A 25,750-nucleotide genomic window follows, 5' to 3' on the forward strand; every position below is an offset into this window, starting at 1 on the left:
TAGTGTTGATGGCATGCTGTGCAAGTCCAGACTGTTCATATTCAAGGTACTGAATATACGACTTGTCTTCTTTTATCCAGATCAGAGCAGATTTTTCTGTTTGTCCGAAATATGATAACCCACAAGAGCAGGGAATCTATTCGACACCTGGATAGCTGAGATTTGAGAGCTTGTCCTTTGGAGATGTGAGGAATGCAGAGATTTTGTCTGATGGGTCGAAAAGGCAACACAAAGATTTAGTAGTTTTAATACTTTAGATATGGGTTCGCTAACGCCTTGCACATAGGGGATAGGCATACGCGTTGTTTCTTCTGTATTTGAAGAGGATGCTGAAGCACGACTACTTAAAGCTCTTTTTATGAAGGAATTCTTACAATCACTGGATATGATGGAGGAATTAATATATTGTAATTCTTTTGCATCAATTCTTCTGAAGAACAAAATGAGTGGGCCCTATGAACCAGTGTTTTTATAGTACCGGCCTTTTGACTGGGATGGTGATGTTATTCAGCATGGATGTACTGTCCTCTATGAGTCTCCTTCCTATAGAGTGTGAATTGGGTTACCATCTGATTGGCGAAGAATTAAGTGATCTAGAAAGGTTAACTGCTTATTTACTTCTATTTCTAGGGTGAACTGGATTCTTAAATGAAGTGCATTTAATTTTGAGAGAAACTATTGTAATTCTTCCGAATTTCCCTTCCATATGATAAAAAAGTCGTCCACATATTGCAACCAAAGGTTAGGTCTGCGTGAAATGTCGTCAAAATACGTTGTTTGAAGTGCTCCATGAAGAAATTGGAAATAGCAGGATATATTGGATTACTCATTGCTCTTCTTATAATTTGTTAGTATAACTGGTTTTTGAAGGAAAAATAACCGGAATTTATTACAAATTCATATAATTTGACTATGCCTAGAGGAAATTCTTGATGCGGTAATTATTGGTTAATAGACCCCACTCCTTTTGTTCTTCAGAAGAACTATTACAAAAAGAATTACAATATATGAATTCCTCTTTCATATCCAAAGCTTATAAGAATTCCTTCACAAAAAAGCTTTAAGTAGTGGGCCTTCAGCATCCTCTTCAAATACAGAAGAAATAACGCATACGCTTATCTCCTATGAGCAATGCGTTAGTGAACTCATAGCTGAAGTGTTACAACCACTAAATATTTGTGTTGCATTTCGACCATCAGAAAAATCTCTACATTCCTCAGGTCGCCAAAGAACAAGCTCCCACTTCTCAGCTATCCATGTGTCTACCAGATTCCCTGCTCTTGTGAGTTATGTATTTCGGAAAAACAGAATGATCTGCTCTGATCCAGTTAGAAGAACACAATTCATATATTCAGTACCTTCAACCAGAACAACCTGGACTTGCATCAACACTAGAAATAGAGTTCATTGGAATAAGACAAAAGTCATTCACAAAAGTCGGTTCCTCATGGAATGGCTTTACAAAGAAACATGTGAAACATTACTTCACTCCCCTAACCTAAACAGATCCGATAGTATATGTCTTTCTCCCTTGTGGGAGATAGTACTCTGTAATCAGCAAATCTTTCCTAACTTTTGTAATTGTAGACACACACACACACATATATATGTATATAAATTATTATTATTTATTAATATTTTTTTAAAACTAAATTTAGGAAATTTAACCTTAACTACTTAGGTGATGCTTTGTGAATATATCAGTTATTGTTTAATTAGCCTTTGTACTTGTATTGATGATACCTGTGGTACTCAGGCGAAAATTCTACTATTAAACAATATTTTACGTGAGTTAATTCCGTTATTATAATAGTAAGTAAAAACTCATTAAAGGCCTGAAATGTGAAACGATAGCAGGCGGTGATGATATTCGACCAGAAATGCTCAAGTATGGAGGTATAAAAGTCTTACAGTGGCTGCAGTGCATAGTTCAAAAGGTCTCGACAGAGGGATGAATTCCCGATGATTGGAGTAGAGCTCTCATAGTACCCATATACAAAAAGGGAAATAAAACTGAATCTCAAAATTAGAGTGGTATTTCTCTACTGAGCGTTCCTGGTAAAATGTAAGCAAGTTTACTCGAGAAACGGTTGAGAAGGATATATATATATATATAGAGAGAGAGAGAGAGAGAGAGAGAAGCTATTCAGTAAGCTAGAGTTATATGGTGTCAATGGGGCATTATATCAAGCAATACTTAGTCTTTATTTGATATGTAAGTCCGCAGTTAGAATTGAGGGAAATACAGGAAGATGGTTTAATGTTAAATCTCGTGTGAGAAAAGGATGTACATTATCCCCTCTGTTATTCATTATCTATATGGATCACATTATGAAGGAAAGTGGTATCAAACCTGATATCAAAATTGGAAATGTTAATGTTAGCTCTTTGCTTTTGCGGTCGTTCTTATACTTCTGAATAAATCTGCTGCAAGTCTTCAAGATTCCCTGACTAAACTGAATAACGTGTAATAGATATGGTTTGAAGGGCAGCAATAACAAGACAAATACATTAAAAATTAGCAGAAGCATTGAAAATATCAACTGCATTGTGAATGGAGAATCTGTAGAACAAGAGAAGCATTTCAGCTACTTAGCACGATTTTTAGTGAAGATGATAAATTAAACATGGAAACAGACAACAGAATCAACAAAGCTGGTATGATAGGAAGTCAACCAAATAAATTTATATGGAATAAGAGAGAAATTAGTCAAAACACTAAATTAGCTGTATACAAGACCGTGTTCGAACCAATTTATTTTACGTATCTGAGAGCTAGGGCAGAAGTAAAACACTTGACGAAAGAATAGAGACCGCAGATATGAGAGTCTTGAGAAAGATTAGGGGCACGAAAAGATGGCATCAAGGGCAATACCATGTTAAAAACAAGGATATTAGGAAATAACTTGACATCGTCAGCATCCTGGTGGTATGGTCACTTAAACAGAGTGGGAGAGGATAGATTAGCAAAACAAGTGTTCTCTGCACGTTGCCAGGTTGTCTTTTCCTGGCAACTTGCCAGGTTGTCTTTGCAGGTTGTCTCTGCAGTAGAGACAACCTGGCAAGACAAAATTAGCAAAACAAGTGTTCTCTGCAGGTTGCCAGGAAAAGACAACCTGGCAACTTGCCAGGTTGTCTTTTCCTGGCAACGTGCAGAGAACACTTGTTTTGCTAATCTATCCTCTCCCATTCTGTTTAAGTGACCATACCACCAGGATGCTGACGATGTCAAGTTCTTTCCTGATATCCTTGTTTTTAACATGGTATTGCCCTTGATGCCATCTTTTCGTGCCCCTAACCTTTCTCACGACTCTCATATCTGCGGTCTCTATTCTTTCATCAAGTGTTTTACTTCTGCCCTAGCTCTCAGATAAGTAAAATAAATTGGTTCGAACACTGTCTTGTATACAGCTAATTTAGTGTTTTGACTAATTTCTCTCTTATTCCATATAAATTTATTTGGTTGACTTCCTATCATACCAGCTTTGCTGAATGGGCGAGGATAGATTAGCAAAACAAGTGTTCTCTGCAGGTTGCCAGGAAACGACCCAGAGGAAGACCAAGATATAGGTGGATTGATATGGTAAAAAAGGTGCCTTAAGAGATAGAAATATAAGATCTCATAATGTTGGAGTCTTGACTGGTAACAGACTGATTTGGAGGAAAACTGTAGATAAGAAGTTTGTAATGATGTAAACTTTTCATGTAGTGCTATCATATCCTGTACAACTCTTGATGGTACATGGCAGGAATTTGATGATGATGATGACATGAAAATTAAAATGATTGTCTAATTGTTAGCACTTCTCAGGTAAATGTTACGATAGTTCTGAAAGTATTCAACTCTTATATCAATTTCCTAAGAAACTGATGTCTTCAGAAGTGAACTGAATATTATTATTTATTCATATGTGTTGTGAAATCATCGTGTAATTATAGATCGATCTGTACAGTTAATTACACACAAAACAATTCGAAATGAATCGATTTATTTATGCATTGATCTTTCAAAACACACGTTTAACGTTCTTTTCATCTGTTTTCTTCAAAGTTCCATGGAAAGGTTTACTCCAGTCGTTACACCAGTACTCCTTCGCTGATTGAGATGTTCAGTACAGCAGTAGTTCCACGATGGAATTACTAGAAAAACAAATCAATATATATATATATATATATATATATATATATATATATATATATATATATATATATATATATATATATATATATATATATATATATATATATATATATAAGGTTTTCATAAGTAAAGTTTTTTACCTTGGTTATACTATATGTTAAAGATACCAAGTAATGTTTTAAACTTGGTTTTAATCATTTTTCCCAAATAAGCAAACAGATAAATGAATCAAGTTTGCGCCTGCACATAGTGAAAGTCTGAGTCAACTCGTGGTAAAGGTGGAGTAAGATCTGATCACTTTCCTTAGTATTTCCCCCTAATGCAAAGCTCATCCCCTTGCGGAGATGTATTATGCTATGCATTAAAAGCAAGGGCCACTACCAGACCGGTTTCGACCTTAATTGAGGTCTCGTCAGTTGGAGCCAGACCCAAAAATGACAAGGCTGAAGTAATTAAAATCTAATACATTTTACCTAAACAAGTTGCCACAAGGTGCTCTGACCTTGTGGCAACATATATATATATATATATTTTCATGAAAAAAATTGAATGACTAGAACCGAGATTTAATTAAAAAGGTTTTAATATAAACACACTACTAGTTTGGGCCTGTAACAACAGCCTTCTTCAGGTGACATTATAAAAGAAAAAACACTAAACATTGAGGGTTAAAAGACTATGAACAACACAGACAGTCTTTATACATAATTAGCATTAAAACGTTGTAGTTGTATTTTATATATATATATATATATATATATATATATATATATATATATATATATATATATATATATATATATATATATATATATATATATATATATGTGTGTGTGTGTGTAAGTGTTTGTCTTTTCATTATCATAAGTCTAAATTTTTCTAATTTTTATTTTCAAAATTTAATTTGGCCCAATGGAGAAAACTAAAAGCACCAAAGAAAAGCAATTTCTTTGAAAATGAAAATTGCAATTTTAGATCTCTAGCAAATAGGACAGGGATCTATGGCGATTGGTAAACGTTTTACTTTAGGCGAATCTACTATGAGAGCAATTAAAACGAATGAAGCAGCAATAAGATAATCTGTCATTTCTGGCACAAACCTAAGTGCCAAATTATCATCGTACTCAAGAGATACTTTATTAGGAAAAAACGGAACGAGTGCTCGCAATTTGAATTTAAGAATTATCTCGAAGAATAATTCTTATAAGTGGTTATTTAATTAAACAAAAGAACTCTTGGGTTTCATGAAACAGATGAAGCAATTGGAGCCATCTACTTCCAATTCCCAGGCTCGTAAAGAATTTTCGGCTAGCAAAGGATGGCTAATCGAGTGTTTAAAAATGAATACATGTCGTACCATGAAGATTACAGGCGAGGTTGCAGTAGTAGCAGATAAAGAAGCAACCAAAACTTTTCAAGAGAAGTTTGCCAAAAATGAGACAAAAATTGGACAATATCCCCCACTGAAGATGGTAGATATTGTCCCGAGCAAGTGTTTAATGCTGACGGAATAGGATTGTTTTGAAAGAAAAAGCCAAGTCTAACTTACATAGCAAAATCTGAGAAAAAGACAAGGAGGTTTAAAGCAAGCAGAGATCGAGTAACGTTACTTTGTAGCAATGCATCAGGGGATCAAATGTTGAAATCCCTCCTATTAAATCGATCTCTAAGACCACGTGCTCAAAACGGCAAAGATTTAAAACAGCTGCCGGTACATTGAATGGCTAATACAAAAGCCTGGGTAACAAATGTTGTATTTACTCAATGGTTCAATAATTGCTTTGTACCAGAATTGGAAATATATATGAAGCAAAAAGCTTTCGATTTTAAAGTTTTATTAATTGTTGACAATGCACCAAGTCATCCGCGTTTAGATCATCCAAATGTTTCTTTTAGCCATTACAACAAGCATTATTCAGCCATTAGATCAAGATATAATTGCTACTTTTAGAAATATTATGTTAAGCGCCCTTTTCAATTTATATTGGATAAACTAGAAAATGAATCATTAACAGTAACTGACGTTTGGGGAAAAAAATTCTATTTTGGACTGTTTAAATCATGTTGCATCTGCTATCGCTGAAATAAGACCACAAACTTTAAATGCCTGCTGGAAATTAGCTTGGCCTGGATGTGTTGCAAACAGTGAAACCATGTAAACATCTACATTATCAACTGAAATCATTACATTGGCAGATGAAATTGGTGGAGAAGGTTTTGATACATTTAGACAGAACGATGTAGACGAATTGCTTGTGGATAATGCCTTAAGTGACGATGATATTATTGGATATCGATTAGCTTTAGATACCGTCGAAGATCCAGAAAACGATAGTGAAGCGGAAGAACAACCTGTCCCCTCACTGCAAATATAATTCGAGAAGGTCTTGAACTGCGCAATTAATTGGAAAATCATTTTCTTTTTAATTACACAGATTCTGAACGAGTCTTTAAATTCCAACGTGATCTGAAAAAGTGTATGTCTGGATATCGCGAGCTATATAAAAAAAAAAAGTAAAATCATCATAGCAAAGTTTAATCACTGATTACATTGTCAGAAGAAAAAAATCTGCACAGAAACGAGGGTGAAGCTAATTCTGTTTGTGAAGAAGCCTTTACCATACAGATCTGATGCGCTGACTATCTTTTCTGGTGATGAGAGTGATTTCGCACCAGTTTGCAAACATTGCGGAATATTGTCTAATAGCGACGATAATTCTGATGACGAAATGTAAAAAAAAAAAAAAAATCGTTACTTTTCAATGAAATTAAATGAATAAGGATTTAACACTAACTTAGGCATTCTTATTTTCCTGAATTTTTATAAATTTTTTATGCGATTTTAAGTTTATTTTAATTCATTGCTTCAGTTTTATACGGTTTTAGAAAATCATGGAACGTATCCCTAATTTTCAAACTACGTTAGATCTTTTTTGTTTGATTTTTTATATGCGGTTTTCTGTGGAACGTATCTACCGCATAAAAAGAGACCAGATTGCATATTATTGATTCTAAAATTGTTTTATCTTTCAATTGTTAAGATTCAAGACAATTGAACATTATTTATGTACGAAAAACATTCAAAGAAATCTAAATTGCAATATAAGTGAAATAACATGCTTTTCTTAAAAAAAACAAACAAATATGTAATTGAATACCATTGCATTCTATTCCCATGGTGCATTTCTATCATAATTGTGTCATTATGCAAATAAAAAGTGAATTCAAAGATCTTTGAGCGTTATTTACTTGTATGTAGATACGAATACTACTTTCTAGTTTCATTTCAGTTTAATATGTTTATGTTTTTCAGCAATAGTAGATTACATTTACTCCACTATTACTCATTATCGAAATAACCTCCATGACTTAGACACTCTCCATGATTCTCTTTGTCTGGAAGTACCTGCGTTGGAATTCTATTTAGGACGAGAAAACGTTGGTCATAATTGGTCCTCTTCACACTCTTAACTAACTCTTGCAGTTAGGTAAGAGTGTGAAGAAGAGAACAAATATGAATTATATTCAAAACATGCTTTTAGGCTTGAGATAACTAAGTTACTGAGAAATGACGTTTGTGAAATCCAAAAACGTCATACGCGATGGAAGACCTTTGAAACCACCGATTTTTGATTATGATGATACCATCCTATCCAATGAGTTGCTTCTTTCCAGTCTAATAATACATGCCTTTTGACAATAGAGAAAGAAATATTTATTTGATTTCATTTCTCAGCTAGTATTATATGATACTGTTGGGGATATATATAGCTCTCGTACATTGTAAAACTTTCTGGTTTTCCCATTCATTTCATATTCCTTCATTCACTTCTACACTTCATCTCTGTAGGATGAATGGAAAAAGCTTCTTTATTATAACATCCAAAACATTTCATCGAGATTTCCGCTTCATTAAAATTAACAGTGTTCAAAAGAGCTGATGAACCTGCTCCAAATCCGTAAACCTCAACAAAGGAAATTTGCATTCATGTATATATTAAGATAAGTGATTCTTTTTCCTTGAGATATTTTTATATTAAAAGATTCACACTACGTTGTCAAAGCTTGATCGTCTAGTTGTTTGCTCAGAGATATTTAACAACACATCAAACTTATATAAACTCCAAAAATCGAAGTACGACGTTGAGATCCTTCTGAAATATGTATTGAAGCACTCGTGTCCAAACATTTGCCAGGTTTTCTTATTTGCAAAGAAAAAGCGGAATTTATGTAACACGTTTTGATGAACACTATTCAGAACGTTTAAAAGGAAACTGTATATTTGAAAAATTTCTGCCATCCAGCTTGGAAACAGAGAACACTATTTCTTGGAGTTTATGAATCAAAAATAATCATTTCTTAGTGAAATACACTTTAAGAAGTGAAAGTAATTTAAAAAATCGTGAAAGTATACATCGATGTTTTCATTTCACAGTATCGAGCAATCTAGCTTATAATCAGAGGATAATTAAAATATAAAAAGTACAATATATCAACATTTTATGCGAATTAAATTAATCAGGGAACAGGAGAAATTATTGAATTGTAATAAAAAATTATTCAACTTAGCATCTTATAAGTATCCATATATACATTCAGATACGTATAATAATAATAATAATAATAATAATAATAATAATAATAATAATAATAATAATAATAATAATAATAATAATATGAAAATGTACCTTCATCCCACTCGTTCTTATTACCGAAATAACCTCCCTAATGCAGACTGATTCGCTGATTCCCTTTGTCTAAATACCTGCATTCGAATTATATTTATTTCTCGAAGAACTATGGTCATTATTTTTCAAATGAAGACATGTTAGCAGGTCTCATACGGTAGTAGCGGAATTTTTTCCTCAGACAAACTCGAGTTTTTCATCTCGCAGTTACAAAAGAATATGAAACGAATATGTGCGTTGTGATGCATACTAATCAGAACTTTTAAAATACAACTGTGTGTTTCAAAAATCACTACCAACCAACTTGGCAGCAGATACAATCTTGGAGTTTATGATTCGGAAATGATAATTTCTTAGTGAAATACACGTTGCTAAATATGTTAACAGGTGAAAGTAATTTACAATTTGTGAAAGGGTACATCAGTGTTTTCATTTCACAATATCGAAATCTATCTTATAACCAGAGAATATTTAAAATACATAAACTACAGTATATCCACATTTTATGCGAATTACATTAAACAGTGAAACAGAGAAACATGCTGAGTGACATTAACACTGAATGCGTGTCAAAGAATGTCTATCTGGAACAAATAATATTCTTTGGCAATAGACAAGACTAAGACGTACGTAAAGTCTAGAGTAACCGGAACATGTAATGACCACTGAAGATTGGACGAGTGAATTAAGGGTTGTTTGTCCATCTCCCTTTAAATTTGAAGTTGTTGAATTCCAGTATATCGTCCACAGTGACATACGGAACACAAAAGTGGTCTTTGAAAATAAAGAGCAAAAACGGATTATTCTAGATATCAATGGAAAGAAGTATTTTGGAAACTGAAAAAAAAAACATCATCGAAATAGTAAAATTTCAAAATTACGCAGGTCACAAATTTACTCTGTTTTTCAGAAAAAAGAAAAAGCTGAAACGGAGATAATCTAGCAATGCAGATAGAAATCAACAGGAGAGGTAATCTGTCATTATCTACAGCTTGAATTCGATTTCGGAAGGAGTCAGCAATAAATCCACAAGAATACAGGTGATGGCGGGGAAATTGGAAACATACCATTGACGTAGCAGGAAATAGCTGAATGAAGATCGCCTTTCAAAAACAAAAAGATCTCTGTAAAATTTTGAGAGATGAGTTTATCCAACAGCGGAAATCTACTTTTAATTAGACGGAAACAGGTTCGATTTTCATTGAACTCACGTATAGCGTTTATGAAGCTCGAGATAAAAATTCAGAAAGAAGGCTTCTTTTCAAATAACAGTCTAATTATCCGAAATATCGATAGCATAATGTTAAAAACTGCAGGCTGGTACTCACATGCCATCAATATTCATCACAGGAAGGGAATGAGCGCCCCATTGTTCGGATTTGCGGAGATTTTCAAAAACTGAAAAAGAAATTAAACATCTTAAGCTGCTAAGTTCTAGAAATCATTACTTTCATTGACTTTGTACTAAACAATATATCTTCCTTTCTTATATGAGGACAACCCACTGGAGAGAAAAACAATGTTACTCATAGATTAACATTGTTTTTCTCTCCAGTGGGTTGTCCTCATATGATCCAAAAAAACAAACTAGGGCTGATTATTTTGTAGGCTCCCGAAGATACTGTTAAAGAGAAAATATTAAAGTCTCTTAATAATACGCATATTTTCATAAACGACTGACAACAGATATTGTCGATCACTTTGCTTTCCTTATTGTATTTTAAAAGTATCACCTGCTTTAAAAGACTCTTTATGTGTTTTAATTATCATCTCTTATTTTACGATGACTATACTACAATTATCGCAATGTAAAACGAAAAAAAATGTAAACTTAATCAGTGAACATAAAAATCACTGAACATAAAATTCACACGGAGAAAATTTCAAAAACTTAAAACTGCCAATTATTATTACTAAAGATATAATTAAGTCTTATTTAAATAATGAAACGTAATTAATAGACATTACATGTTCTAATCTTGTTTATTATCTCGTCTGCAACTTCCTTAGCCTTTCCTGTTAATTGACTTGCGCGTTTGGTTGCCTCTTCAAGGAATTTTGTTATTGCCTGTATCACGCTTTCTGATAATTTACCAGATACTTCAATGAATTTCTGAGCGAGACGTAGCAACTGTGGAGGAAGGAAATGGAATCAAGTAAATAGGAAGATAAGTACAAATTGCATAATATAATATAATATAATAAAAGAAAAGAAAAAGAGAAAGAGAAAGAGAAAGGCTAGTAGTAGCTATCCTAGTATGGTATCCTACCCCCCCCCCCCCCACGATAGTATAGGGGTCTTTTTCTCCACACGGACATACGTTTACCGCTAATTCTTGCCTGGTGATTGTTTCGGACCAAATTATACTTAAATGGAAACAGTGTGGCTCGATGGATTTGGAACATTCCAGCGAGACAGCATCCTTTGTTATGGCTAGCATTATGGAAGTACAGTTGCAACCGGAATCAAAGAATTTCTTGCAGTCTTCTTATTCGAGTTACATCCAAAATTTGTGGAATCGTGGAATGCAGATTCCTCTGCTTTACGTATTCCTAATGTAAAGTCTCTCTCTCTCTCTCTCTCTCTCTCTCTCTCTCTCTCTCTCTCTCTCTCTCTCATACACACACACACACACACGTACAATACCGCACTTCTTTACGAACTAATCCTTTTTTCTACAGATGTATCACATAAAGAATTTTTAAGCATCCAAGGAAATGTTTTCCGATATCATTAGAAGCGATGTTATTGTCCTGACCTCTAAAGTCTTTTATTAAATTCAGTGATCATTTTATTCCTGTTGTATTCTCTTTTTATTTTATAGACATTTCCGGTGCAACTGTTCCCGTCAGTGGTGATTTACCCCATATATATATATATATATATATATATATATATATATATATATATATATATATGGTGACCAACTGAACGACGTACGTAATCGATATTGTCGTTACAGATTACGCACACTCAGAGGGAAAAAAAAAAAATTGAAGTTAAAATTTTAGTATTTTGTTAAGAGCGCTGTATATCGTTTTAACTCTATATTCAAAATGAGATGTTTATTTCTTGAATTCTGCTGCTGAGACTAATCACAATTGAAAACTTACTTTATCAGCGAAGTCCAATGACATGACTTTACCCTTTTCAATGTTTTCCATGATCGTTTTCATCAATTCCTGGATTTGTTCTTCAATAAATGTTTTCACCTTTTCAATGCTTTTGAAGAAAATCAATAAATAATAAATTAATTATAATCATACATTTAAAAATCGTTAACTTTTCATTTACATAGTTCTAAGTGAGTTCAGTATTAACAATAGACTGCATTATATACAGAAATAAATTACAATATTATTTCTTACATACGAATTAGAACAAAGATGATTGTTTGTGTAATGGCAAAATATTATGAATGATAAACAGGCCATTGGTTGTGTATGTTAAGTCAGTAATGGCTACAGTAGTAATTATTCTATTTTATATTCGTATCAAAGGAAGACGATTGTTGTGAAATGTCCACCCCAACACTACTAGTATTATTTCAAGTTGCTTCAGCGATTCCTCTACAGGCATTCTAAATGTGACAATACAGAAACTACTGCCAATTTTACAGATATCCTTCGCTAGAGAAAGAGTTTTAATGTTATCTTCTTTAAGGTTTCTGTGCCATAAAATTATATACTTCAAACTACAGCGAGGTAGCATCTGTTTAAAACTATAGCTGCTACAAACTAAAACTTTCTGTATAAGTGCCTTATTAAGGTGTGATTTTACCACCGATATCCTCATACTAAAATGTCTATTTAAGTCTCATTTGTTTTTTTGCTAGAAGTTTTCTAGAATTTGATCCTACGGCCTGGAGTGAACTCGAAATTCTAATTCTTCCAAAAAATGTTCGATGGTGTTTAGGTCTAGTTTGAAAGTTACACACTGCAACGTTGCATTACAAAATCGCTCTCGGATATGCAATGCAGTATGGTATGGAGCAGTATCTTGCTGAAACATTCAAGGGTTCCCGCCAAAATATTTCCATAGCATCAGAAGAAGGAACTTTTTCAGAACGGGCACATGTATTTCAGATGTCAAATTTCGGGACGCCGCTTCCACCTGTGGTCGAAGCCTCTACAATCCTGACGCTTGAAATGATGCAGTCATGCTGGAACCGTTCCTCAGGTGATCTCGGAATCGTAACACGACTGTCAGGATTAAACATTTGAAAGTGTGATTCGTTGCTCCACAGAACCTTTTTTGCAATATTTTACAGTCCAGGAACGAAGTGAAAGTCACCAGTCGAAACGTCGATTTGCCTTGAGCAAGAGGGGTGATGTATAGCTTGTTCGCAGTATATTCTTCCCTGGTAACCTAAGACATGAAAACGTCTCTGGGTACAATAACGGTATAGTGATTAGAAATGGCTCTGCAGCATTTTGTAGGCTGACTGCGAGGTCCATGGCTGATGATCTCGGGATTCTCGAACATTCCGAAACAAATCCGTTCGCTCTCTGTCAGTGAGTGTCGATGGCCTCCAAGGCGTTTTTCTCTTATGGTAATGCCACCAACTTTCCATCTATGAATGACATAAGCAACGGTGGATTTCGGGATACTGCCATGGGATACAAAACCATTATCGCATGTTGGAAGTGTGGTAGTTCAGTTAAAAGTATGATTTTGACATCGAGCAGCGTGCATAACGTACAGTACATTCCTCCATTTCTTAAAAGAATTACGTAGACACTCCCAGAGTATTTGCATGTAGTAGTATCCGATATTTGCATAGAAGGTCAAGTGCCTGTCCAAATACTTTGTCAACATTATATATATTTTTAGACACAACCATAAGATTATAAAAAAATGTTACAGAACATGACGCCCGATTAGAATTTACTTAGACTTCTGCAAGTGCATTTTCATATAGAAAAAATAATTGAACCCTTGGAACTTCGAATTACAATAGGTAATTATCATCAGTGATACTATTCTTTATTTGTAGAGCGTTCGTAGAGCACATTTGGTATCGCAGGTACTTTTAATTGGACGGAAACAATTTCGAATTTCGTTGGACACACGTAGAGCGTTTATAAAGCTCGAGATAAAAATTCAGAAAGAAGGCTTCTTTTCAAATAACAGTCTAATTATCCGAAATGTCGATAGCATAATGTTAAAAACTGCAGGCTGGTACTTACATGCTATCAATATTCATCAGAGGAAGGGAATGTGCGTCCAATGGTTCGGATTTGCGGAGATTTTCTACAACTGAAAAAGAAAATAAACATCTTGAGCTCCTATGTTCTAGAAATCATTACTTGCATTGACTTTGTACTATATATTATATTTCTTTCTTAATAACCCGCTTTGTTTCTATGATCAACATTGTTTTTCTGTCCAGTGAGTTGCCCTTATATGATCCAAAACATCAAACTAGGGCTGATTATTTTGTATGCTCGCGAAGATACTGTTAAAGAGCAAATATTAAAGTTCCCATAATAATATGTACATTTTCATAAACAACAGACAACAAATTTTGTCGATCACTTTGCTATCGTTGTTGTATTTAAAAGAATAATTTGCTTTAAAAGACTCATGTGTTTTATTTATCATCTCTTACTTATTTATCATCTCTTACGATGACTATACTACAATCATCACAATATAAAACGGAAAAAAACATGTAAACCCTACTCAGTGAACATAAAAATCACTGAACATGAAATTCACACGGAGGTAATTTCAAAAATTCAAAATTGGCCAATTATTATTACTAAAGATATAATTAAGTCTTATTTAAATAATGAAACGTAATTAACAGACATTACATGTTCTAATCTTGTTTATTATCTCGTCTGCAACTTCCTTAGCCTTTCCTGTTAATTGACTTGCGCGTTTGGTTGCCTCTTCAAGGAATTTTGTTATTGCCTGTATCACGCTTTCTGATAATTTACCAGATACTTCAATGAATTTCTGAGCGAGACGTAGCAACTGTGGAGGAAGGAAATGGAATCAAGTAAATAGGAAGATAAGTACAAATTGCATAATATAATATAATATAATAAAAGAAAAGAAAAAGAGAAAGAGAAAGAGAAAGGCTAGTAGTAACTATCCTATTATGGTATCGCACCCCCCCCCCCGATAGCATAGGGGTCTTTTTCTCCACACGGAACATACTTTTACCGCTAATTCTTGCCTGGTGATTGTTTCGTACCAAATTATACTTAAATAGAAACAATGTGGCTCGATGGATTTGGAACATTCCAGCGAGACAGCATCCTTTGTTATGGCTAGCATTGTGGAAGTACAGTTGCAACCGGAATCAAAGGATTTCTTGCAGTCTTCTTATTCGAGTTACATCCAACCTTTGTGGACTCGTGGAATGCAGATTCCTCTGCTTTACGTATTCCTAATGTAAAGTCTCTCTCTCTCTCTCTCTCTCTCTCTCTCTCTCTCTCTCTCCCTCTCTCTCTCTCTCTCTCTCACACACACACACACACACATACAAGACCGCACTTCCTTACGAACTAATCTTTTTTTCTACAGATGTATCACATGAAGAATTTTTAAGCATCCAAGAAAATGTTTTCCGATATCATTAGACGCGATGTCTAATGATATCGGAAATGATGTATAATGATGTCTAATGATACCTGACCTCTAAAGTCTTTTATTAAATTCAGTGATCATTTTATTCCTGTTGTATTCTCTTTTTATTTTATAGACATTTCCGGTGCAACTGTTCCCGTCAGTGGTGATTTAACTCATATATATATATATATATATATATTATATATGGTGACCAACTGAACGACGTACGTAATCGATATTGTCGTTACAGATTACGCACATTCAGATGAAAAAAAAAAAATTGAATTTGAAATTTTAGTGTTTTGTTAAGAGCGCTGTATATCGTTTTAACTCTATATTCAAAATGAGATTTTTATTTCTTGAATTCTGCTGCTGAGACTAATCACAATTGAAAACTTACTTTATCAGCGAAGTCCAATGACATGACTTTACCCTTTTCAATGTTTTCCATGATCGTTTTCATCAATTCCTGGATTTGTTCTTCAATAAATGTTTTCACCTTTTCAATGCTTTTGAAGAAAATCAATAAATAATAAATTAATTATAATCATACATTTAAAAATCGTTAACTTTTCATTTACATAGTACTAAGTGAGTTCAGTATTAACAATAGACTGCATTATTTACAGAAATAAATTACAATATTATTTCTTACATACGAATTAGAACAAAGATGATTGTTTGCGTAATGGCAAAATATTATGAATGCTAAACAGGCCATTGGTTGTGTATGTTAAGTCAGTAATGGCTACAGTAGTAATTATTCTATTTTGTATTCGTATCAAAGGAAGACGATTGTTGTGGTAACGTCCACCCCAACAGTACTAGTATTATTTCAAGTTGCTTCAGCGATTCCTCTTCAGGCATTCTAAATGGGACAATACAGAAACTACTGCCAATTTTACCGATATCCTTCGCTAGAGAAAGAGTTTTAATGTTATCTTCTTTAAGGTTTCTGTGCCATAAAATTATATACTTCAAACTACAGCGAGGTTGCATCTGTTTCAAACTATAGCTGCTACAAACTAAAACTTTCTGTATAAGTGCCTTATTAAGGTGTGATTTTACCACCGATATCTTCATACTAAAATGTCTATTTAAGTCACATTTGTTTTTTTTTGCTAGATGTTTTCTAGAATTTGACTCTATGGCCTGGAGTGAACTCGGAATTCTAATTCGTCCAAAAAATGTTCGATGGTGTTTAGGTCTAGTTTGAAAGTTAAACACTGCAACGTTGCATTACAAAATCGCTCTCGGATATGCAATGCAGTATGGTATGGAGCAGTATCTTGCTGAAACATTCAAGGGTTCCCGCCAAAATATTTCTATAGCATCAGAAGAAGGAACTTTTTCAGAACGAGCAGATGTATTTCAGATGTCAAATTTCGGGACGCCGCTTCCACCTGTGGTCGAAGCCTCTACAATCCTGACGCTTGAAATGATGCAGTCATGCTGGAACCGTTCTTCAGGTGATCTCCCAATCGTAACACGACTGTCAGGTTTAAACATTTGAAAGTGTGATTCGTTGCTCCACAGAACCTGTTTTGCAATATTTCACAGTCCAGGAACGATGTGAAAGTCACCAGCCGAAACGTCGATTTGCCTTGAGCAAGAAGGGTGATGTATAGCTTGTTCGCAGTATATTCTTCCCTGGTAACCTAAGACATGAAAACGTCTCTGGGTACAATAACGGTATAGTGATTAGAAATGGCTCTGCAGCATTTTGTAGGCTGACTGCGAGGTCCATGGCTGATGATCTCGGGATTCTCGAACATTCCGAAACAAATCCGTTCGATCTCTGTCAGTGAGTGTCGGTGACCTCCAAGACGTTTTTCTCTTATGGTAATGCCACCAACTTTCCATCTGTGAATGACATAAGCAACGGTGGATTTCGGGATACTGCCACGGGATACAAAACCATCATCGCATGTTGGAGGTGTGGTAGTTCAGTTAAAAGTATGATTTTGACATCGAGCAGCGTGCATAACTTGCAGTACATTACTCCATTTCTTAAAAGAATTACGTAGACACTCCCAGAGTGTTTGCATGTAGTAGTATCCGATATTTGCATAGAAGGTCAAGTGCCTGTCCAAATACTTTTGTCAACATTATATATATTTATAGACACAACCATAAGATTATAAAAAAATGTTACAGAACATGACGCCCGATTAGAATTTACTTAGACTTCTGCAAGTGCATTTTCATATAGAAAAAATAATTGAACCCTTGGAACTTCGAATTACAATAGGTAATTATTATCAGTGATACTATTCTTTATTTGTAGAGCGTTTGTAGAGCACATTTGGTATCGCAGGTACTTTTAATTGGACGGAAACATGTACGAATTTCGTTGGACACACGTAGAGCGTTTATAAAGCTCGAGATAAAAATTCAGAAAGAAGGCTTCTTTTCAAATAACAGTCTAATTATCCGAAATGTCCATAGCATAATGTTAAAAACTGCAGGCTGGTACTTACATGCTACCAATATTCATCAGAGGAAGGGAATGTGAGTCCAATGGTTCGGATTTGCGGAGATTTTCTACAACTGAAAAAGAAAATAAACATCTTGAGCTCCTATGTTCTAGAAATCATTACTTGCATTGACTTTGTACTATATATTATATATTTCTTTCTTAATAACCCGCTTTGTTTCTATGATCAACATTGTTTTTCTGTCCAGTGAGTTGCCCTTATATGATCCAAAACATCAAACTAGGGCTGATTATTTTGTATGCTCGCGAAGATACTGTTAAAGAGCAAATATTAAAGTTCCCATAATAATATGTACATTTTCATAAACAACAGACAACAAATTTTGTCGATGACTTTGCTATCGTTGTTGTATTTAAAAGTATCATTTGCTTTAAAAGACTCATGTGTTTTATTTATCATCTCTTACTTATTTATCATCTCTTACGATGACTATACTACAATCATCGCAATATAAAACGGAAAAAAATGTAAACCCTACTCAGTGAACATAAAAATCACTGAACATGAAATTCACACGGAGGTAATTTCAAAAATTCAAAATTGGCCAATTATTATTACTAAAGATATAATTAAGTCTTATTTAAATAATGAAACGTAATTAACAGACATTACATGTTCTAATCTTGTTTATTATCTCGTCTGCAACTTCCTTAGCCTTTCCTGTTAATTGACTTGCGCGTTTGGTTGCCTCTTCAAGGAATTTTGTTATTGCCTGTATCACGCTTTCTGATAATTTTCCAGATACTTCAATGAATTTCTGAGCGAGACGTAGCAACTGTGGAGGAAGGAAATGGAATCAAGTAAATAGGAAGATAAGTACAAATTGTATAATATAATATAATATAATAAAAGAAAAGAAAAAGAGAAAGGCTAGTAGTAACTACCCTAGTATGGTATCCTACCCCCCCCCCCCGATAGTATAGGGGTCATTTTCTCCACACGGAACATACTTTTACCGCTAATTCTTGCCTGAAGGAAATGGAATCAAGTAAACAGGAACATAAGTAAAAATTATATAATATAATATAATATAATATAATATATATATATATATATATATATATATATCCATTTTTTATATACACTCATTACCCGAAACATTACCACTCCTCTTTCCGGACAACCAAACTGCAGAAAGGCTAGTAGTAACTATCCTGTCAGGGAAATACCTGTTATGGTAATTCCACTCCGATAGTATAGGGCTATTTTTCTCCACACTGTACATACGTTTACCGCTAATTCTTGTCTGGAGATTTTGTCGGACCAGTTATTACTAAAACGGAAACTGTGTGACTAGATGGATCTGGAATATTCCAGCGAGACAGCATCTTTGTTCTGGCTAGCATTGTTTTTCTTGTAAAAGAATTTCTTGTAATCTTCACAAAGACCGCACTTCTTTACGAACTAATCTTTTTTCTACAGATGTATCATATGAAGAATTTTTAAGCATCCAAGAAAACGTTTTCCGATATCATTAGAAGCGATATTATTGTCCTGACCTCTAAAGTCTTCTATTTAATTCAGTGATCATTTTATTCCTGTTGTATTCTCTTTTTATTTCATAGACATTTCCGGAGCAACTGTTCCCGTCAGTGGTGATTTACCCCATATATATATATATATATATATATATATGGTGACCAACTGAACGACGAATGTAATCGATATTTTCGTTAAAGATTACGCACATTTTTTTAAAGATACTAACATTTTAGTATTTTGTTAAGAGCGCTGTAATTCGTTTTAACTCTATATTCAAACATGAGATTTTTGTTTCTTGAATTCTGCTGATGAGACTTTTCTTTGTAATAAACTTACTACGCCTAATAATATTCTGCTAATTTCGCTGCATTCCTATTGGCACAATAAGCTCTCTACTCTATAGAACAATAGACTCCGACATGCTTCCTAGTGTTTAAAATAAGATAATTATATCACAAAGAACAGTGCTTTTTAATCACAAATGAAAACTTACTTTATCAGCGAAGTCCAGTGACATAACTTTACCCTTCTCAATGTTTTCCATGATCGTTTTCATCAATTCCTGGATTTGTTCTTCAATAAATGTTTTCACCTTTTCAATGCTTTTGAAGAATATCAATAAATAATAAATTAATTATAATCATACATTTAAAAATCGTTAACTTTTCATTTACATAGTTCTAAGTGAGTTCAGTATTAACAATAGACTGCATTATATACAGAAATAAATTACAATATTATTTCTTACATGCGATTTAGAACAAAGATGATTGTTTGTGTAATGGCAAAATATTATGAATGATAAACAGGCCATTGGTTGTGTATGTTAAGTCAGTAATGGCCACAGTAGTAATTATTCTATTTTGTATTCGTATCAAAGGAAGACGATTGTTGTGGTAATATCCACCCCAACACTACTAGTATTATTTCAAGTTGCTTCAGCGATTCCTCTTCAAGCATTCTAAATGTGACAATACAGAAACTACTGCCAATTTTACAGATATCCTTCGCTAGAGAAAGAGTTTTAATGTTATCTTCTTTAAGGTTTCTGTGCCATAAAATTATATACTTCAAACTACAGCGAGGTAGCATCTGTTTAAAACTATAGCTGCTACAAACTAAAACTTTCTGTATAAGTGCCTTATTAAGGTGTGATTTTACCACCGATATCCTCATACTAAAATGTCTATTTAAGTCTCATTTGTTTTTTTGCTAGAAGTTTTCTAGAATTTGATCCTACGGCCTGGAGTGAACTCGAAATTCTAATTCTTCCAAAAAATGTTCGATGGTGTTTAGGTCTAGTTTGAAAGTTACACACTGCAACGTTGCATTACAAAATCGCTCTCGGATATGCAATGCAGTATGGTATGGAGCAGTATCTTGCTGAAACATTCAAGGGTTCCCGCCAAAATATTTCCATAGCATCAGAAGAAGGAACTTTTTCAGAACGGGCACATGTATTTCAGATGTCAAATTTCGGGACGCCGCTTCCACCTGTGGTCGAAGCCTCTACAATCCTGACGCTTGAAATGATGCAGTCATGCTGGAACCGTTCCTCAGGTGATCTCCGAATCGTAACACGACTGTCAGGTTTAAACATTTCAAACTGTGATTCGTTGCTCCACAGAACCTTTTTTGCAATATTTTACAGTCCAGGAACGATGTGAAAGTCACCAGCCGAAACGTCGATTTGCCTTGAGCAAGAGGGGTGATGTATAGCTTGTTCGCAGTATATTCTTCCCTGGTAACCTAAGACATGAAAACGTCTCTGGGTACAATAACGGTATAGTGATTAGAAATGGCTCTGCAGCATTTTATAGGCTGACTGCGAGGTCCATGGCTGATGATCTCGGGATTCTCGAACATTCCGAAACAAATCCGTTCGATCTCTGTCAGTGAGTGTCGGTGGCCTCCAAGGCGTTTTTCTCTTATGGTAATGCCACCAACTTTCCATCTGTGAATGACATAAGCAACGGTGGATTTCGGGATACTGCCACCGGATACAAAACCATCATCGCATGTTGGAAGTGTGGTAGTTCAGTTAAAAGTATGATTTTGACATCGAGCAGCGTGCATAACGTGCAGTACATTCCTCCATTTCTTAAAAGAATTACGTAGATACTCCCAGAGTATTTGCATGTAGTAGTATCCGATATTTGCATAGAAGGTCAAGTGCCTGTCCAAACACTTTTGTCAACATTATATATATATTTAGACACAGCCATAAGATTATAAAAAAAATGTTACAGAACATGACGCCCGATTAGAATTTACTTAGACTTCTGCAAGTGTATTTTCATATAGAAAAAATAATTGAACCCTTGGAACTTCGAATTACAATAGGTAATTATCATCAGTGATACTATTCTTTATTTGTAGAGCGTTCGTAAAGCACATTTGGCATCGGGGGTACTTTTAATTGGACGGAAACATGTTCGAATTTCGTTGGACACACGTAGAGCGTTTATAAAGCTCGAGATAAAAATTCAGAAAGAAGGCTTCTTTTCAAATAACAGTCTAATTATCCGAAATGTCGATAGCATAATGTTAAAAACTGCAGGCTGGTACTTACATGCTCTCAATATTCATCAGAGGAAGGGAATGTGCGTCCAATGGTTCGGATTTGCGGAGATTTTCTACAACTGAAAAAGAAAATAAACATCTTGAGCTCCTATGTTCTAGAAATCATTACTTGCATTGACTTTGTACTATATATTATATATTTCTTTCTTAATAACCCGCTTTGTTTCTATGATCAACATTGTTTTTCTATCCAGTGAGTTGCCCTTATATGATTCAAAACATCAAACTAGGGTTGATTATTTTGTATGCTCGCGAAGATACTGTTAAAGAGAAAATATTAAAGTCCCCTTAATAATACGTACATTTTCATAAACAACAGACAACAAATTTTGTCCATCACTTTGCTATCGTTGTTGTATTTAAAAGAATAATTTGCTTTAAAAGACTCATGTGTTTCAATTATCATCGCTTACTTTACGATGACTATACTACAATCATCACAATATAAAACGGAAAAAAACATGTAAACCCTACTCAGTGAACATAAAAATCACTGAACATGAAATTCACACGGAGGTAATTTCAAAAATTCAAAATTGGCCAATTATTATTACTAAAGATATAATTAAGTCTTATTTAAATAATGAAACGTAATTATCAGACATTACATGTTCTAATCTTGTTTATTATCTCGTCTGCAACTTCCTTAGCCTTTCCTGTTAATTGACTTGCGCGTTTGGTTGCCTCTTCAAGGAATTTTGTTATTGCCTGTATCACGCTTTCTGATAATTTTCCAGATACTTCAATGAATTTCTGAGCGAGACGTAGCAACTGTGGAGGAAGGAAATGGAATCAAGTAAATAGGAAGATAAGTACAAATCGCATAATATAATATAATATAATAAAAGAAAAGAAAAAGAGAAAGAGAAAGGCTAGTAGTAACTATCCTATTATGGTATCCAACCCCCCCCCCGATAGTATAGGGGTCTTTTTCTCCACACGGAACATACTTTTACCGCTAATTCTTTCCTGGTGATTGTTTCGGATCAAATTATACTTAAATGGAAACAATGTGGCTCGATGGATTTGGAACATTCCAGAGAGACAGCATCCTTTGTTATTGCTAGCATTGTGGAAGTACAGTTGCAACCGGAATCAAAGAATTTCTTGCAATCTTCTTATTCGAGTTACATCCAACCTTTGTGGAATCGTGAAATGCAGATTCCTCCGCTTTACATATTCCTAATGTAAAGTCTCTCTCTCTCTCTCTCTCACACACACACACACACACACACACACACACACATACAAGACCGCACTTCCTTACGAACTAATCCTTTTTTCTACAGATGTATCACATGAAGAATTTTTAAGCATCCAAGAAAATATTTTCCGATATCATTAGACGCGATGTTATTCTCCTGACCTCTAAAGTGTTTTATTAAATTCAGTGATCATTTTATTCCTGTTGTATTCTCTTTTTATTTTATAGACATTTCCGGTGCAACTGTTCCCGTCAGTGGTGATTTACCCCATATATATATATATATATATATATTATATATGGTGACCAACTGAACGACGTACGTAATCGATATTGTCGTTACAGATTACGCACATTCAGATGGAAAAAAAAAAAAAAATTTGAAGTTAAAATTTTAGTATTTTGTTAAGAGCGCTCTATATCGTTTTAACTCTATATTCAAAATGAGATTATTATTTCTTGAATTCTGCTGCTGAGACTAATCACAATTGAAAACTTACTTTATCAGCGAAGTCCAATGACATGACTTTACCCTTTTCAATGTTTTCCATGATCGTTTTCATCAATTCCTGGATTTGTTCTTCAATAAATGTTTTCACCTTTTCAATGCTTTTGAAGAAAATCAATAAATAATAAATTAATTATAATCATACATTTAAAAATCGTTAACTTTTCATTTACATAGTTCTAAGTGAGTTCAGTATTAACAATAGACTGCATTATATACAGAAATAAATTACAATATTATTTCTTACATATGAATTAGAACAAAGATGATAGTTTGTGTAATGGCAAAATATTATGAATGATAAACAGGCCATTGGTTGTGTATGTTAAGTCAGTAATGGCTACAGTAGTAATTATTCTATTTTGTATTCGTATCAAAGGAAGACGATTGTTGTGGTAACGTCCACCCCAACAGTACTAGTATTATTTCAAGTTGCTTCAGCGATTCCTCTTCAGGCATTCTAAATGTGACAATACAGAAACTACTGCCAATTTTACAGATATCCTTCGCTAGAGAAAGAGTTTTAATGTTATCTTCTTTAAGGTTTCTGTGCCATAAAATTATATACTTCAAACTACAGCGAGGTTGCATCTGTTTCAAACTATAGCTGCTACAAACTAAAACTTTCTGTATAATTGCCTTATTAAGGTGTGATTTTACCACCGATATCCTCATACTAAAATGTCTATTTAAGTCACATTTGTTTTTTTTGCTAGAAGTTTTCTAGAATTTGACCCTACGGCCTGGAGTGAACTCGGAATTCTAATTCGTCCAAAAAATGTTCGATGGTGTTTAGGTCTAGTTTGAAAGTTAAACACTGCAGCATAGCATTAAAAAATTGCTCTCGGATACGCAATGCAATATGGTATGGAGTAGTATCTTGCTGATACATGCAAGGGTCACCGGCAAAATATTCCATAGCATGAGAAGGATGAACGTTTCCAGAACGGGCAGTATAATGGAAAAAAGAAATTGTGATTCCTATCTTCAAAAATGGTAATAGTGATGACCCTAAAAACTATAGACGTATAAGCATAATAAATTCCTGTTACTAAATAAATAGCAGAATCTCAAATAGCAAATTAATTAATTATTCCTAAAAATTTATTTTCGGAGTAGAATATGGATTAAGAAAGGACGATCAATGATAGACCCAGCCTTTTGCCAAAAATTAATAATTGAGAAAAGAAGAGAATACGATTTAGAAACATATATTGCATTTATTGACTTTGAAAAAGCATTTGACCAAGTTAAAAGAAACATTTTATTTAACACATTAAATGAAAAACAAATACCAAATAATATCCTAAAAGTTATCACAAGTATATATGAAAATAATCAAATACAAATAATACTAAATCGAAAGTAAGCATATACGAGAGAGATAAATCAATGGGTCCGACAGGGATGTCCCTTCTCAGCAACTCTTTTTAATATTCACTTAAATGAAATAATACTAAAGCGGAATATAAATTTACATCAAGAAATTAAACGTTCTTCTACAGTGAACTTAAACACTCTTCTTTTTGCCGACTACCAAATAATAATTACAAAGTCTGAAGATAACTTACAGAAAGCTATTTTAGATCTAAATGAGATAACAAAAGATTATGGTATGATAATATCAACAGAAAAATCAAAAACTATGTCCTTTAAAGACAAGATCCAGCAAAAACAAATAGTAATAGATAACAAGACCTTAGAACAGGTGAATTCATTTAACTACCAGGATATATGATCACATATGAAAATGAAAAAAGATATAAACGTAAAAATTGCAAAATATTTAAAAATAAAAGGTGTAATTAACTCTATATTTAAACCAAACATAGTTCAAAATCAAACCAGACTAAAAGTATACCATACATTTGCCTTACTAGTCTTAATGTATGGAAGCGAAATCTGGATAATAAAACAAAAGGGAAACAAAGATTAACAACAGCAGAAATGAAATTTATTTGAAAAACTGTAAAGTATACGCTATTTGATCAAAAGAAATGAAGACATTATGAAAGAATTAAACCAAGAACCAGTAATAGAAAAAATTAAAAAATATAAACATA

The 25,750-nt window shown here is 33.8% G+C and overlaps 1 protein-coding gene across 1 annotated transcript in view; it reads right to left on the bottom strand.

The window, feature by feature from the left end:
• Positions 1-3,972: 3,972 nt before the first annotated feature.
• Positions 3,973-25,750, bottom strand: part of LOC150096184 (uncharacterized) — a 36,672-nt gene continuing 14,894 nt past the window's right edge. Inside the window, exons 7-19 of the mRNA XM_090409215.1 lie at positions 23,680-23,788; positions 22,584-22,746; positions 21,965-22,034; positions 19,886-19,994; positions 18,523-18,685; positions 17,893-17,962; positions 15,813-15,921; positions 14,650-14,812; positions 14,020-14,089; positions 11,944-12,052; positions 10,798-10,960; positions 10,158-10,227; positions 3,973-4,140 (exon numbers count right to left, since the gene is read on the bottom strand). Coding sequence (XP_090265341.1) covers positions 4,110-4,140; positions 10,158-10,227; positions 10,798-10,960; positions 11,944-12,052; positions 14,020-14,089; positions 14,650-14,812; positions 15,813-15,921; positions 17,893-17,962; positions 18,523-18,685; positions 19,886-19,994; positions 21,965-22,034; positions 22,584-22,746; positions 23,680-23,788 — 1,399 coding nt within the window. The 3' untranslated portion in view covers positions 3,973-4,109. The remainder of the gene's footprint in view (positions 4,141-10,157; positions 10,228-10,797; positions 10,961-11,943; positions 12,053-14,019; positions 14,090-14,649; positions 14,813-15,812; positions 15,922-17,892; positions 17,963-18,522; positions 18,686-19,885; positions 19,995-21,964; positions 22,035-22,583; positions 22,747-23,679; positions 23,789-25,750) is intronic.

The sequence above is a fragment of the Typopeltis vanoorti genome, chromosome 19 (genome assembly GCF_054136105.1).
Source record: "Typopeltis vanoorti isolate ZY-2024b chromosome 19, IOZ_Tvanoo_1.0, whole genome shotgun sequence".
Taxonomy (NCBI): Eukaryota; Metazoa; Arthropoda; class Arachnida; order Uropygi; family Thelyphonidae; genus Typopeltis; species Typopeltis vanoorti.